The 16,043-nt window shown below is 43.6% G+C and overlaps 1 protein-coding gene across 16 annotated transcripts in view; it reads left to right on the top strand.

Annotated features, from left to right (window-relative positions):
* Nucleotides 1-16,043, top strand: part of nbeaa (neurobeachin a) — a 280,982-nt gene that overhangs the window by 98,722 nt on the left and 166,217 nt on the right. For all 16 annotated transcript variants that reach the window (XM_037547319.1, XM_037547326.1, XM_037547327.1 and 13 more), the window contains exons 3-5: nucleotides 2,606-2,706; nucleotides 4,762-4,857; nucleotides 7,826-7,947. In XM_037547319.1, coding sequence (XP_037403216.1) covers nucleotides 2,606-2,706; nucleotides 4,762-4,857; nucleotides 7,826-7,947 — 319 coding nt within the window. The remainder of the gene's footprint in view (nucleotides 1-2,605; nucleotides 2,707-4,761; nucleotides 4,858-7,825; nucleotides 7,948-16,043) is intronic.

Genomic DNA, 16,043 nt, shown 5'->3' with positions numbered 1-16,043 from the left:
CCTGTTTCAGTCAGAAGTCGCGTCAAGCCCAGGCTGAGTCCCAAACGGCTCCCTGCTCCCTAAAGAGTGTTCTAGCTATGAAAGTTTAGGAGTTCTGGCCTCTACAGCCAAACAGAGCATCGTTTATGGAGTGTGGACGTGACCCAAACGACTGTTTCTGAGCTGTGTTTTGCTCGGATGGGCTGCAGGATCCAGTATTTAAACTCCTTCGTAGTGCAGTATGTAGGGAGCAGGATACTCGTTTATGTTGATTATTATTAACAATAACTTAAAGGCTGTGCATTACTGCGATTTTATCACAGGGATGGGAGTTTTGGTCCCCTTCCTGTGATAAATTCGCAGTAACCCACAGCCTCTTGTGGCTTATAGCTTTATTTTATAATTTCATGAGTTCTCTCTGCTTTCAGGTCTCTCTAACAAAGCTTACGACACGGCATCCAAACCAAAAAATACAACCATCACGTCATCAGTTCCAAACATGCTTAAACACACCCAGCAGTGGTGATGCAGTTTCAGTCTCTAATGCAAGATTTTTTGGTTTAGAGTCTAGAAAAACCCTCTTCTGATGGGGTATTTTGTTGGCAGGAGGAACATTTTTGAAAGATTTCAACCGTTTTATGTTTATTTTTGAGGTTACAGCGAAGATGTGTTGTTATTGTAATTGTACATTGGTCATTCTCTACAGAAGCGTCCACTTTCCTGTCTCTCCATAGGAGTCACTGGTGTGACTGACCGTCATCGGTGTTCCACATAATAAAGGAAACACCAGAGACGTTTTTAATGATCAGTGCATTTTACAGAACATCAAACCACACGCTGTCCATCAGGGAACGTCCACTAAAATATGGAATTTAATCCATTTGTGTTTTGTGCTTTTCTTCATAGATCCTCGGACGTCATCAGTGTGACTTTTATTTCAGAATCAGAGATTTTTAGTTACGCAGTAACACCAGAGACACGCCTCCTGGGGAACTTTCATTATAGATTTTATAATATTTATTTGGCTTTTGTTTTATTTCATTTCATTTATGTAATTTATAGTCATTTTTAGATTATTGTAGTAAAAAAGACAGAAAAATGTGTTTTACTTCAAAAGCTGGCCTCAGCCTTCACACACAACTGTGGGATCAAGCTCTTCTGTGGTGCTTGGAGTTCTATATGATCGATTTAAAAAAAAAACAATATTGCTAAATTGATGTTTGAAGGTGTAAATTGTTAAAATAACTTCATGTTAAATATAAATAAATTATAAATAAATTGTAACCCTAACAGGTTTTTTTAAGTGTGATATATCTGTAAACACTAGGGACACAAAAGTGGATGTTTCTGTAGAATGACCCATAACTGTGGTTCTGATCTTCAGTTCATTACAGTGGAGAGAATAGAAATGATAACTCAAATGGCAGGAATGACTTGCCAGATGAGGACAAACAGACATCTACAGTTAGCTTGGTGGCTACCTGGCTGTCTACATACCTTACCTCAGTTTGGCTTATTGTGTCTGGCATCTATTTTGTCTTGTATAAAAGTAAAATTAAAATCCTGACTTCACTTGAATTGATGCTCAAGCCATCTGAACGTTTTTACTTCTTACTCTGCCACAAACAGAAAACAGACACTGTTAAGACCACATCTGACCGACAGCCGATTTGGTCCGACTCTGAAGACGAGACGACGCTAAATTCCCAAACTGTCGTCACCACTGAGCAGCTTTTCAGTCGGCAGCTGTGACAGAAGAACAGCTGAACAACCTGGAATCAGCCAGAAATGAACCCAACACCATTCGCCAAACTAAACGGGCTGTAAGAAGCTTTACAGACCGGCTGGAACAAAACAACATTAATACTGATCTGGAGAAACTGACCAAACTGAGCTGAACCTGATATTGGGTCAGTTTTATGGCTCAGTCTGATTTGGTCCGACTCTGAAGATCAGACACGTCTGGCGAATGGTGTTGGGTTCATTTCTGGCTGATTCCAGGTTGTTCAGCTGTTCTTCTGTCACAGCTGCCAACTGAAAAGCTGCTCAGTGGTGACGACAGTTTGGGAATTTAGTGTAAGGAGCTGGAGAACGAACTGCCGGCTGAGCAGCGAGTGGGCGGAGCTCGTTACTCTGACGTAGCAACGAGCTGCTCGTTAAGGAGCTCTAATTAGGAGGAAGGAACTGAACATTAAAACATATTAAAGCCGCGTTCACGGCCAGTTTATTCATTTCTTACTGTATTTATTTAACTGCTGTATTAAAGCAGTAGAGCACTCGAGGAGGGAGTTATCACCAATAACATCACGGCTGAGATGATCTACAGACACCAGATCACAGCCGGGATGGTATTTCATGGCAACACACTCCCTCTGTGTTCTACTGCTTAACTATCACACTGCATGTGTGTGGGGGGGGGTTGCTGAAAACACAGTCCAGCAATATACACAATACGTGCCATAAGATTTAATTTATTTTTTTGGCTTATTGCCTTGATGCAGTGACATCATCTGTATCAGTTTGCAACACTCAGCGCTGTTAATGCTAACTCATTATATTCTCTCTCTCTCTCTCTCTCTCTCTCTCTCTCTCTCTCTCTCTCTCTCTCTCTCTCTCTCTCTCTCAGACCTCTTGGTGGACATGCTGGGAGTGCTGGCCAGTTACAGTATCACAGTGAAAGAGCTGAAGCTGCTGTTTAGCATGCTGAGGGGAGACAATGGCGTATGGGTGAGTAGAAGCCACGTATACGTCCAGCATCAGCTAAAAACGCTGATCCAGACGCCAGCTCCCTCGCTCGTCTGCTGTCATATTCATTAGGATGTGATGAGGAGAAACTGACCCTGGATCAGCACTTTTAATCGGAGGAGGTTAATGGGTGACCTCTGAGTCGGAGCTGCCTCGCAGTCCTGCGGTCAGTGCCGTGGTCCTGAGTGTGGCTCACAGCCTCAGGCTTTCGCACAGTCAGGCTGGAGTGATGGACAGCTCATTGATCATTTGCGTTTCTGAAGGCACCATCGTATCTGGTTATAAAAGTGATTTATTTATTTATTTATTTTTTTTGGCCAGTGTTCTGCTGTCCAGTTCTTATCTCACCCATTTTCAATAGGAGACAGATCTGGCCTTCAGGAAGGCTCGTCTAGCGCCTGCAGTCTCTGATTTCGCAGCCATGCAGTTTTAACATGTGCAGAATGTTTCTCATCATTCAGTTGAAGTGTTGAAATAAGCATGAGCGTCCCTGAAAAAGACGTCGTTTACGTGGCAAAATATTTTTATCAAAATGTATTCAGCAACAGAAGTGACTTCACAGATGCACAGCATGCAGTGGCAGACCCTGCATTTTCAACTTTACACTGGTAACAATCTGGATGGTTCTTTTCTTCTTTGGTCTGAAATACCGAACGTCTATTGTTTTCATAAACGGTCGGAAAGTTTGACTCCTCAGAATACAGTCCACATTTCCACTGTGCTGTAGTGCATTTCAGATTAGCTCAAGCCCAGAGAAGTCGGCAGTGTTTCTGAATGCTGATGACGTGCGACTTCCAATGTGTTTAGTACTGCCTTAACTTGCATTCATGGCTGCAGTGACATATTGTGTTTATTGATAACAGTTTGTTGAAGTCTTTCCAAGCTCATGTGATGATCTCACTCACAGAAGCATGACTTGTTTTAGCGCGATACGTTTGAAGGTTTTTGCCGTTATCCTTTACGCACAGAGATTTCTGCAGTCTCTAATTCTTTTGATATTATGCACTGAAGAGGGTAAATATCTGAAATCCTTGTAGTTGCTCGCTGAGGAACGTTATTCTTAAACTGTTGGGTTTTTTTTGCCTATGCATTGTTGGAGAGGTGGCGACCCGTATTGCTCATGAAGGACTCGAGCTCTCCTGGATGCTCTTTTTACACCCAATCAGGATGGCATCACCTGTATAGGATGTTTATTATTAACAGCGTTCCACGTCTTAAGTGGCTTCTGTCTATTTTTTGGAATGTGTTACAGGCATCAGTGTCAGAATAAGCCCATATTTCCAGAACAACAAAATTATTGAAGCGAAAACTTTAATATCTTGTCTTTGTACTGCTTTAGTTTGCTTTGTAAATCACTGCTTTCTGGTTTTATCTCCATTTTCTCATACGGTCACAACTTTTTTTTAATTATATCTTTCTCTCTTCCTGTCTATCAGTTTATCTATATATTTATATATCTGTATATCTATATATATTCTATATGTGTCGCTGTTGTCTGAAGAAAACCTTGTATCTCCGTTTTTGACGTTTTTCAGTTTTTGGCATAATCTGAAAATACCTGTAGTACTTTACTTTGTGTGTAAATTTCATGATGAATGGACTAAAAGAAACTGCCCACAATGACTTGGATATAATTCTGGTTCCATTGACTTACATTAAAAGTAAAGTATGTTTTTTCCTTCTCCTGTATAGTTACCGTTTTTTGATATATGAGGCAACACAACAGCTATATATATATATATATATATATATATACATCCCTTTTTCTCCTTTCATCCTCCCCCTCTCTCTCTCTCTCTCTCTCTCTCTCTCTCTCTCTCCTCCTGCCCTCGTTATTTGTTCTGACCATTTTGCCCTTCTCTCTGCATCCTGTTTGCGCCGTTCCTTCATCTTTTTTTAATTTCATTTTGCCGTCTCTCTTATTACCCCATTCCCCTCCTAATGGCTCTCTAAAACAATCTTTTCCTGTTTTTTTTTTTTTTTATTTCTTTATCTGTCTTCCTGTCTGTGGCCGTCCCGCTGGTTGGCCGGCGGTAGCCGAGGCACGCCATCAAGCTGCTGTCTGTCCTGAACCAGATGCCTCAGAGACACGGCCCAGATACCTTCTTCAACTTCCCCGGACGCAGTGCGGCGGTGAGGCTCTCGCTCCTCTGTTCTGTAGTCAGTCTAGCGCTGCTCAAGCTCCATCTCCACAGCGTGAAACCGGTCTAGAACCAGCCGCAGTTGCCCTCTGTTGTTGGAGCTGATTAATGTGAAGGGAAGAATAGCAGCTTATAGCACCACTATGTAGTGTCCTCTAGTGCTTTTAAGGCGTTTTTAAAGTAGTTCAGTGCACTGGAGCTGTGAGGATAATTTAGCTAATGACTAATGGAGATCTATGTGTTCTGAGAAGCATCTCACCTCAAGCTGGATTAAGTTGTTAAGTCATCTCAGATAGACTTGCTGGTGTGTTTTCTGATGGCCTGTCGTCGATGATTTTGGCAGTGATAAGGGAATCAAAGTTCTCACAGCCAATAATATCAGCCAATATAATTTATATTTAAAACTTCAATTTCATGCCTGTTTTAGTAAAACGGTGCTTAACTGAATGATGTCATTGTCGTTCTTGAGTGTCTCTTGAACTCAAATAATGGAACAGTAGGAACCCACAAAGTGACATGACTCTGTGCACCTTGCACTAAAACCTGTTTCACATCCGGATCAAATCATATTTGTCACTAAAATTTGGCCCAGTTTGTCCAAAAGAGATCCAGTTTCACATTCGTAGTTTCTGTTAATCAACAAAATTTTAGTTTGGGGGAAACTCCACCCACAAGTATGCCCCATCTTTTGTTTCACTGTGTGCGTTTACATGCACTCAATAATCCGGTCACTGCAGAAAATCAGATTTGGTCAGATCTACATGTTTACATGCACTTGAGTAATCAGGTAATGACCGTAATCAGATAAGGGGAAACTCCAGGTCTACAGGAGTCAGACAGTAATCAGATAATGGGGAAACTCCAGGTCTACATGAGTCAGACAGTAATCAGATAATGGGGAAACTCCAGGTCTACAGGAGTCAGACAGTAATCAGATAACGGGGAAACTCCAGGTCTACAGGAGTCAGACAGTAATCAGATAACGGGGAAACTCCAGGTCTACAGGAGTCAGACAGTAATCAGATAATGGGGAAACTCCAGGTCTACAGGAGTCAGACAGTAATCAGATAATGGGGAAACTCCAGGTCTACAGGAGTCAGACAGTAATCAGATAATGGGGAAACTCCAGGTCTACACGAGTCAGACAGTAATCAGATAATGGGGAAACTCCAGGTCTACACGAGTCAGACAGTAATCAGATAACGGGGAAACTCCAGGTCTACAGGAGTCAGACAGTAATCAGATAATGGGGAAACTCCAGGTCTACAGGAGTCAGACAGTAATCAGATAAGGGGAAACTCCAGGTCTACAAGAGTCAGACAGTAATCAGATAATGGGGAAACTCCAGGTCTACAGGAGTCAGACAGTAATCAGATAATGGGGAAACTCCAGGTCTACAGGAGTCAGACAGTAATCAGATAATGGGGAAACTCCAGGTCTACAGGAGTCAGACAGTAATCAGATAATGGGGAAACTCCAGGTCTACAGGAGTCAGACAGTAATCAGATAATGGGGAAACTCCAGGTCTACAGGAGTCAGACAGTAATCAGATAATGGGGAAACTCCAGGTCTACAGGAGTCAGACAGTAATCAGATAACGGGGAAACTCCAGGTCTACAGGAGTCAGACAGTAATCAGATAACGGGGAAACTCCAGGTCTACAGGAGTCAGACGGTAATCAGATAATGGAGAAACTCCAGGTCTACAGGAGTCAGACGGTAATCAGATAATGGGGAAACTCCAGGTCTACAGGAGTCAGACGGTAAACAGATAATGGGGAAACTCCAGGTCTACAGGAGTCAGACAGTAATCAGATAATGGGGAAACTCCAGGTCTACAGGAGTCAGACAGTAATCAGATAATGGGGAAACTCCAGGTCTACAGGAGTCAGACGGTAATCAGATAATGGGGAAACTCCAGGTCTACAGGAGTCAGACGGTAAACAGATAATGGGGAAACTCCAGGTCTACAGGAGTCAGTCGGTAATCAGATAATGGGATAACTCCAGGTCTACAGGAGTCAGACGGTAATCAGATAATGGGGAAACTCCAGGTCTACAGGAGTCAGACGGTAATTAGATAATGGGGAAACTCCAGGTCTACAGGAGTCAGACAGTAATCAGATAATGGGGAAACTCCAGGTCTACATGAGTCAGACAGTAATCAGATAATGGGGAAACTCCAGGTCTACAGGAGTCAGACAGTAATCAGATAATGGGGAAACTCCGGGTCTACAGGAGTCAGACAGTAATCAGATAATGGGGAAACTCCAGGTCTACAGGAGTCAGACAGTAATCAGATAATGGGGAAACTCCAGGTCTACAGGAGTCAGACAGTAATCAGATAATGGGGAAACTCCAGGTCTACAGGAGTCAGGCAGTAATCAGATAATGGGGAAACTCCAGGTCTACAGGAGTCAGACAGTAATCAGATAATGGGGAAACTCCAGGTCTACATGAGTCAGACAGTAATCAGATAATGGAGAAACTCCAGGTCTACAGGAGTCAGACAGTAATCAGATAATGGGGAAACTCCAGGTCTACAGGAGTCAGACAGTAATCAGATAATGGGGAAACTCCAGGTCTACAGGAGTCAGACAGTAATCAGATAACGGGGAAACTCCAGGTCTACAGGAGTCAGACAGTAATCAGATAATGGGGAAACTCCAGGTCTACAGGATTCAGACAGTAATCAGATAATGGGGAAACTCCAGGTCTACAGGAGTCAGACAGTAATCAGATAATGGGGAAACTCCAGGTCTACGTGAGTCAGACAGTAATCAGATAATGAGGAAACTCCAGGTCTTCAGTCAAACTCCCGATCTCCAGTTGATGAGGTCAGCACTTACATTTACCTTCCAGGAGCTCCATATTGTGTTTTCTGATGCTGTGACTGACCGTTATGGACGTCTGTTGGTTTTGGACTTGATTAGATTGTTTGTGTAATGTTTTCTCTTGCTAGGCCATCGCTTTGCCTCCCATTGCTAAGTGGCCTTACCAGAGCGGTTTCACCTTCAACACATGGTTCCGTATGGACCCTCTCAACAATATCAACGTAGACAAGGACAAGCCCTACCTGTACTGGTGAGTAAACATATTACACTTAATCTGCTGACCCCACACCAGCACACGGTTCTGTCACAGCTTTTCTCCATTACCATAAATGCGAAGCTGATCTCAGAACTAGGGCTGGATGCCCGAAAGGCGCTGACCGAAGCATCTTGGCACTATCGAGTAAAAGTCTCAAAACATTGGGTGCCTATTTCCGTTAAAATGCAAATCATGAGGGACTGTTGGAGCGATCTTGGTACTGATGCAAAGAAAAGAATCATGAAACGCGACTGGCTCCCTGACGCAGCTCGAAAGCCTGGCTTTACTTCGAGAAGGTTTCTAAGGACAGTTCCAGGTGCCTTAAGATATTGGCTTCCAAAACGGGTAAGACGTCAAATCTGGTGAAACGTTTGATTACTCATGGAACTAATATCTGCCAAGAAAACGGGATTTTCCACTGCATGAGGAGCAGCACTGTGTCGCCGCCGGAGAATCTGGGCTAAATATATTACAACCACACACAGACGCCAGAGTTTCCAGTGATAAAATACCATCAAGTAGGTTGATGCTGCTGCTGCTGCTCTATAATCTCAAACTACCTAATTAGGTATGATGGGTTCCCCTTTGGAGTCTTGGTTCCTCCCAAGGTTTCTTCCTGTTGCTCCTCGGGAGTTTTTCCACTGGTGACGCTCATGGGGGCTCGGACAGTTGAACATATGAACATATCTGTAACGTTGTTATAACTCGTTTCGTAGGGTTGATAAATGAGCCCTATTAACTTCCGTGTTGTTCTCATGTTGGTGCTGAGGGCTTTGGCAGCGCTTGGGCTGGTGATACCAGCTCTACTCCGCTAGCGCAGCTGCTCACAGAGAAACGACCCCTTTCACTGTAGCAGTTGGGTCAGTTGAGAGGAGGGAAGAAGAGCCGTAAACGGTTTTATTTTTAAAGGATCTCAGCCCTTTTGGAACGTTGAGTCTCCCTGATTTAGTTGGGACACGTGGGATAGATCATTTGTTTTATCCCTGTTACGGCAGACCTGTAGCTGTGGTTACAATAATGTTTATAATAATAATAAATAATAATAAAAATAATGCCATCCAGAGATCAGCCATCAAACATGCCAATATCTGCCTGGAATGCTGTAGAAAAGTAAATCATTATAATAATTATTCCTGTTTTTGTTTTTATCACAATTAGAAAAGAGTTATCAAAAAAGTATTGTTTTGATATCAGTACTGTATTGGACGTATTGTATCGGTATTGAATGTTTTCAAACGATACCCAGCCCGAGTCTTTGTCACAGCACTTCCTACCAAACACCTGCGACTTCAGGAGTCTAAACCTGGAAGAACGCAGGGGCTTGCAGGAAAGTAAGCTGCTTCGCTTTTTGGTGGGAGCGGTCTCTCTCTCTCTCTCTCTCTCTCTCTCGCTCGCTCTCTCTCGCTCGCTCTCTCTCGCTCGCTCTCTCTCTCTCTCTCTCTCTCTCTCTCGCTCTCTCTCTCTCACTCTCGCTCTCTCTCTCTCTCTCTCGCTCTCTCTCTCTCTCTCTCTCTCTCTCTCTCTCTCTCTCTCTGTCTCTCTCTCTCTCTCTCTCTCTCTCTCTCTCTCTCTCTCTCTGTCTCTCTCTCTCTCTCTCTCTCTCTCTCTCTCTCTCTCTCTCTCTCTCTCTCTCTGTCTCTCTCTCTCTCTCTCTCTCTCTCTCTCGCACTCTCTCTCTCTCTCTCTCTCTCTCTCTCTCTCTCTCTCTCTCACGCTCTCACGCTCTCTCTCTCTGTCTGTCTCTCTCTCTCTCTCTCTCTCTCTCTCTCTCTCTCTCTCTCTCTCGGCTCGGCCCCGGGGGGGGGGGGGCATGGCTAATTTTGCTCAGTGGCCTACATCGCACGTTACTAAGAAAAACTCCTGCGCTGGAAGGAGCCCTGGAGGGCGCAGTAGGTAAATATGTGAATAGATAAATGTCACAAGGAGCCGCTAAGCTGGACGCAGCGTTCATTCCAGAAACAAACTGCCGTGAGACGCCGGGGGCCCCTCGTCAGCCTGCGATGAGGAGCCTCATTAGGTCTGACCTTTTGATTTAATTACACCGTTTCCTGCACAAAACGTCGAAACGCCGGCTTTCGCCGCTTTCAGACAAAACGGAAATGGCTTCATTAACGCGAAGTGCCAAATATCACAATGGTGGCATTTATTTAAAGACAGCACGGTGGATTTTCAGGTTTCACAGACTGGAAAGAGCTTAAAAGCAGTTACAGGTAGATTCAGTTCAGTGCTGTTCAAGGCTGTTTAGGCTGGTTTCTGTTCAGGTCTGATGAAGATTGTTCTTGTGCAGTGCAGTGCAGTGCAGAGGTCGCTCGAGTGTTCCTGTGTTGAACAAGCAGTTTAAAATTAGATACAGATAAATTACAGTGAAAGTGTAGCCTCACCGTGGAAGCACTCTACTGGGGAAAATGAAACAGTCTCCCGGGTGAATTCCGGACGTTCTCAACGTTGTGTGTGATTGTAAAGGCTGAATATGGCCTGTGTGAAATGTGAGGAGCATCATTCATAACTACAAGAATGTTAGCTTGTTGGTGTGAGTTGCCCCCTCTACCCCACCGCCCCCCCGCAGCTTTCCTATGGCGTATACACAGATCAAGGTGTCCTCATTTCCCTTTATTTCCTATTTTTTCCTCAGCATTGTGACCCTGCAGGTTCTGTTTCTGCATCCACTTGAAGGTGAATAAGACACATCCTGCGCATTTAAAGGAACAGTTTGCTGAAAAAGCTGTCATGATGCACCCCACATGTGGTCAGTCAGCCGAAACATGTTCAGCGTCCAAATTTAGCTTCTGTAGCTGCAAGGCTGGAAATCAATAGTCGACGAAATCTTAGAAGTCTCTCAAATGTTACCTTAACCTTTAACGCCGAATGTTTAATGCCTGTAAAAACGACTTTACTAAATGTTACCAGGACAAGATAAAATGGGCTGTAATCCTTACACAGTTTCTCCCTGAACTCCTGGACCCACCTGTGTTTTCCTGGCATATTTATCTCATACTCAGCCCCTCTCCTTGTTCTGGAGGGTCTCTCACAGCATTTAAAAGCACAGAAGCCCACCGGCTCTTCACGTCAGGGTGGGTAAAGGATCCCATGGTGCTGCATAAAGAGGAGGAAAAACTCACCATAGGAGGGAAACAAAATCGAATTTTGAACCATTTGTCACTGTGTTTGTTTACACACTGTGGAATTAGCCCTCCACATTTAACCCATCCGTGCAGTGAAACACCCACATGCACACACTAGTGAACACACACACTAGGGGGCAGTGAGCACACTTGCCCGGAGTGGTGGGCAGCCCTATCCACGGCGCCTGGGGAGCAATTGGGGGTTAGGCGTCTTGCTCAAGGGCACTTCAGTCATGGACTGTCAGCTCTGTGGATCGAACCAGTGACCTTCCAGTCACAGGGCCAGTTCTCTGACCTCCAGCCCACGACTGCCCTTCAAAACATCAAGACATCAGCTCATTAACACAGACGTGATCAATGCTGGCCTTTAGAGAACTTTAGCTGATGTCAACAGCCGAGAGATGAACAGTCGTCCCCCTAACGGAGCTGCAGACCTTTACTCTCTGTTTCTGATTTAAATGTCGTTTGATTGGAGGAACATAAGCATTAAATATCAGTCTGAATGTCGTTGGATGGAAAACGACGTCGTGTTTCGACAGACATGATTCTGTAAATCAGAGTTCAGCTCCAGTCCTGAAACCCCGGCACTGCGTAACTGTGGTTTCCTGGTTAAAATTCCTGATATTATTATTAAAATTCCTGATTAATCCCTTCTGGAGCTGAATGAGGTGTGAACAGCAGAGAAACACACTGAATTATACAGTGCAGCGGCTCCAAACCTGGAGCGAAAGCGCTGAATTAAAGGGCTGTGTGTGTCTCATCTCTCGGCTTCTGTCACGTCTTGCAGGTGAATCATTCACAAAGCACCGCAACCCGAAGACGTCGTGCAGCGCAGTCGCTCCCTGACGTCGCATATAACGCGAGAATATAAATGACTAAAACTTCACTAAAACTAAAAACTGTAGGCAGCCACGTGAGACAACCAGGCATAAAGATGCTAGATTACAATTGTTTTTATTTATAAATGACTGTTAATCTTAAATGTTCGAACTGAAGATGTTTTATGTTAATGAAGCTGTGGATGTGGTTTAGCGTTAGCCTCAAAGCTCCAGCATTAAACTAAGTAGAAATGGGCTTTTCCATCAGATTCGATGTTCAGATTTATAAGGCATTATTCAGAAATTCTTCAAATAATACCAGCCGTCCAGACTGGGCAGCACAGAAACAGACACACCACTCAGCATCTTGACATTACAGTGGTTCACTAACGGTTCCTTCCACATTTGGACTCTGCCTCTGTGATGAGAGTTGGTCTGGATGTCGTCTGGGTGTCCCTGAGGGCTGATTTGGGACCTACTGTTACATCCAATTTAGACCCAGACCACAAATCCAAAGTAGGTTATGTGGCTTGAATTTATACTGAGAAAATCAGCAGATCTGAAGTCTTCATTTATTTATCTTTGCTTTTCTGTGTGCTATATCTGCTGCATATGTGTGTGTGTAATATATATATATATATATATATATATATATATATATATATATATATATATATATATATATATATATATATATATCTCGCTGTTTTTGGATCAAAACCTCCATCAAAATCTCCAAAATTGTAACTGTACAGGAGAAGGAAATAACCTACTTTACTTTTAATGCAAGTCAATGGAACCAGAATTTTTTCCAAGTAATTTGAAAAAAGGGTCATTTCTTTTGGTCCATTCATTATACAGTTAACACACAATGTATAGGACAATAGGTGCTTTCAAATTATGCCAAAAACGGAGATACGAGGTTTTGTTCCGACAGCAGCGACTTATAATCAGTGTCTGATGTCAGCGTGAGATGAGCAGCAGTGAGCAGTGATTGTGTATTTAACTGCTTTAAAATGACGTCAGACTCAGGAAAACGTCCTTCACACGTCCTTATTAAAGAAGGCCGAGAGGAAGACGTCGTGCTCTGAGACACATAAGCTGGACGTCCGTCCCACCGCCGTCTTTTAAAGATCAGAGCATGAACTTCGTCTCCTCTGCAGACCAGTTTCTGCTCCGCCGTGTTGAACGGTAGAAACTCTCACTGTGACGCGACGCTCATGCAGAACGGACTGAAACTTTCCGATAGGGAATGTAATCGGATACAGGAGTTTACACGGATATTATTCTTCTATTTAACGGGTTATTTAGAGGATCACCCACCTCGTTCAATCGGGTAGAAAATGTGTTCCAAATGGCCTCAATCAGACTAGACTATTCCGATTGGGTTATTAGTCGGATTATTAACGGATTACCAGGCTGCATGTAAACGAGGCTAATGTCAGGATTAGGAACAAAGGGTCAGAGAGTGGAGGCTGGGACCCTCGGAGCCCCTCTGTCATTTAAACTGTCACTGCACCATGTCGTTGTTCATCTACATGAAGTTGAACATTTCAGCTGCATTTGCTGCTTGTGGCCCTGCCAGCGTATCACACAGCGCATGGACTGGTCACCGGTCACCGGTCACTCTCGCCTGCTAACGTAGACGTACAGTAAGAAACTTCGACCAAAACATAAGATGCAGGCTCTGCACTGCACTCTAGTGGTTCTTTAAAACAATGACGTATACGGTTATAGAGCTCATTTGCATATCAGAAATCGATTTTACTCATGTACTATTTCCTAATTCACTATTTATTATTATTTTAAAAATGTTTTTGACTATTACATTATTCAAAAATGTGAACATTGGTTGTTCTGTGCGAAATCTGGCACGGTGGATTTTTTTGTTTCTTTATATACAGTACTGTGCGAAAGTCTTGGCACCCAAGGCGCATTTTCAGAATCTGTTTATTTGTGTAGTTTGTGTTTGTTTGCTGAGAAAAGTGTTAATATTTGAATAAACAAAATGTATAGAATATTAATTAATATTGATTTTATATATATATAAATAATAAACAGTGATGTTCTGGATGTTATTTTGTTTGTTGACCCATCTCCAAGCCGCTCCTCGAGGAAGTCCAGTATTATATGTAGTTAAAAAGCAGCTCCTGGTTTGACCAATCAGTGCTCAGTAAATTGAGCTCATGATGTCATTGATGATATTAACGAGTCTCTGTGGCGGCTGTGAAGGTGTCCAGGAAAAATATGGACCCGAGAAATTCTTGTTACTTTTTATTGTTTTTCTGTTTATCTGAATTATGAATACGACTTTATTCTAATGTATATTGTGATAAACTCACTGCTGAGGTACATTGGTCAAAAAATTGTTTTAAAATTTGCTTAGATGCCTAAAACTTTCGCACAGTACTGTATTTATTTATTTATTTATTTATTTATTTATTGACAAACCTTTCCTTCAAAAATAAGCAGCTAGCCGAACGAGGAGTGGGGTTTTTTTTTTCTACTCTTCTTTAGAACGGTCTGTCTCCGAGTCTGAGACGGTGCTGGATTCAGCGCGTAATCCCGTTTCATGTGTGTTGCTGCGGTGAATGCAGCGCAGCAGAGTGAGAGAATAGCGCAGACCTGGGTCCTGATAAGCCATCGCCTTATCGACGCAGCCCAGCTCCCTCTGCAAACACTGCTGCTGCATGCGGCCAAACACAAGCAGCCATGTCTGTTTGAAAGCCCGTGATTACAGCCGGCAGCCCTGATGAATCCTGCTCCGCTGAGGGGTTAATAAAGGAAGAAAAACATGTCATTCCTTTTGGAAAAACAGTCTTCCAAACCTGTCCCGATCGCAAAATGAAAAGAGCAGAGGATGACTTCATGCTGTATTACTGCTGAGTCATCCTGGGTGGAAAGACAGCAGAGCTGCTGGCAGTGATGTGAAGGGAAAATCACAGTAAAGGAAGAGGTTGAACAGGGCAGGGAGGTTCTGGACCCAGCGCTGTGTTTGGGAAACGGGATTACACGCTGATTTCAGCATGGGTCAGAACCTTGAACTGTTCTGAGGAGCACATTGCCATTTCACTCCTCACTCAGCCTGGAAAAGTGCTGCTTCTTGTTGAATGAACAGACAGTTATTCATTTTCACCAGCCAGATGCAGAAAAGTCTCCTACCAACGTTGCTGTCACAAAAACGGTAAATAAATTAATAAGAATTAGAATAAAATTAACAACCATCACTGCACACATACATGCACACTAGTGAACACACACACTAGGGGGCAGTGAGCACACTTGCCCGGAGTGGTGGGCAGCCCTATCCACGGCGCCCGGGGAGCAGTTGGGGGTTAGGTGTCTTGTTCAAGGGCACTTCAGTCATGGTCCGTCAGCCGAGGGGATCGAACCGGCGACCTTCCGGTCACAGGGCAGGTTCCCTGACCTCCAGCCCACGACTGCCCTAGTGTAATTTCTAGGCCACTAACCGCTAATTAATACCTTGTTGTGGCTGATTCTGATACTAAAACCTGATCATTTTACTTTTTTGCTTTTTAAAATAAAGTCAGTGGGAAGATTCATTACATTGAAATAGCAGTTCAGCTCATCAAATATTTCCATTTTTAGCAGAAACTCTTCTCTAGAATGACTTACAGTGGTGGGTGAATCAGTGTCTGCGTTTACATGCAAAGAGTTTTGCCAAACCGACTGAAGACATTCCAATTACTGGTTCAGAGTGAGGTGTTTATTATCACTCTGTTCAACAACCTGATGGAAAATCTTCGTTTACGTGCTCACTACAAGTAATCCGATCCAAAATGATGCTCATGCGTAGAGAACAGCTTAGTGTAAACGTTACCATGACAACCAGCATCACGTGAGTCCAGTCAGAGTGAGATGAGCAGCAGTGAGCAGTGATTGTGTTTTTAACTGCTTTAAAATGACGTCAGACTCAGGAAAACGTCCTTCACACGTCCTTATTAAAGAAGGCCGAGAGGAAGACGTCGTGCTCTGAGACGCATAAGCTGGACGTCCGTCCCGCCGCCGTCTTTTAAAGATCAGAGCATGAACTTCGTCTCCTCTGCAGACCAGCTTCTGCTCCGCCGTGTTGACCGGTATAAACTCTCACTGTGACGCGACGCTCATGCAGAACGGACTGAAACTTTCC

Source organism: Pygocentrus nattereri, chromosome 18, assembly GCF_015220715.1.
Source record: "Pygocentrus nattereri isolate fPygNat1 chromosome 18, fPygNat1.pri, whole genome shotgun sequence".
Lineage (NCBI taxonomy): Eukaryota > Metazoa > Chordata > Actinopteri > Characiformes > Serrasalmidae > Pygocentrus > Pygocentrus nattereri.
Note: the sequence above shows the minus strand (reverse complement) of the source record. Positions and strands in the feature narration are given on the sequence as shown.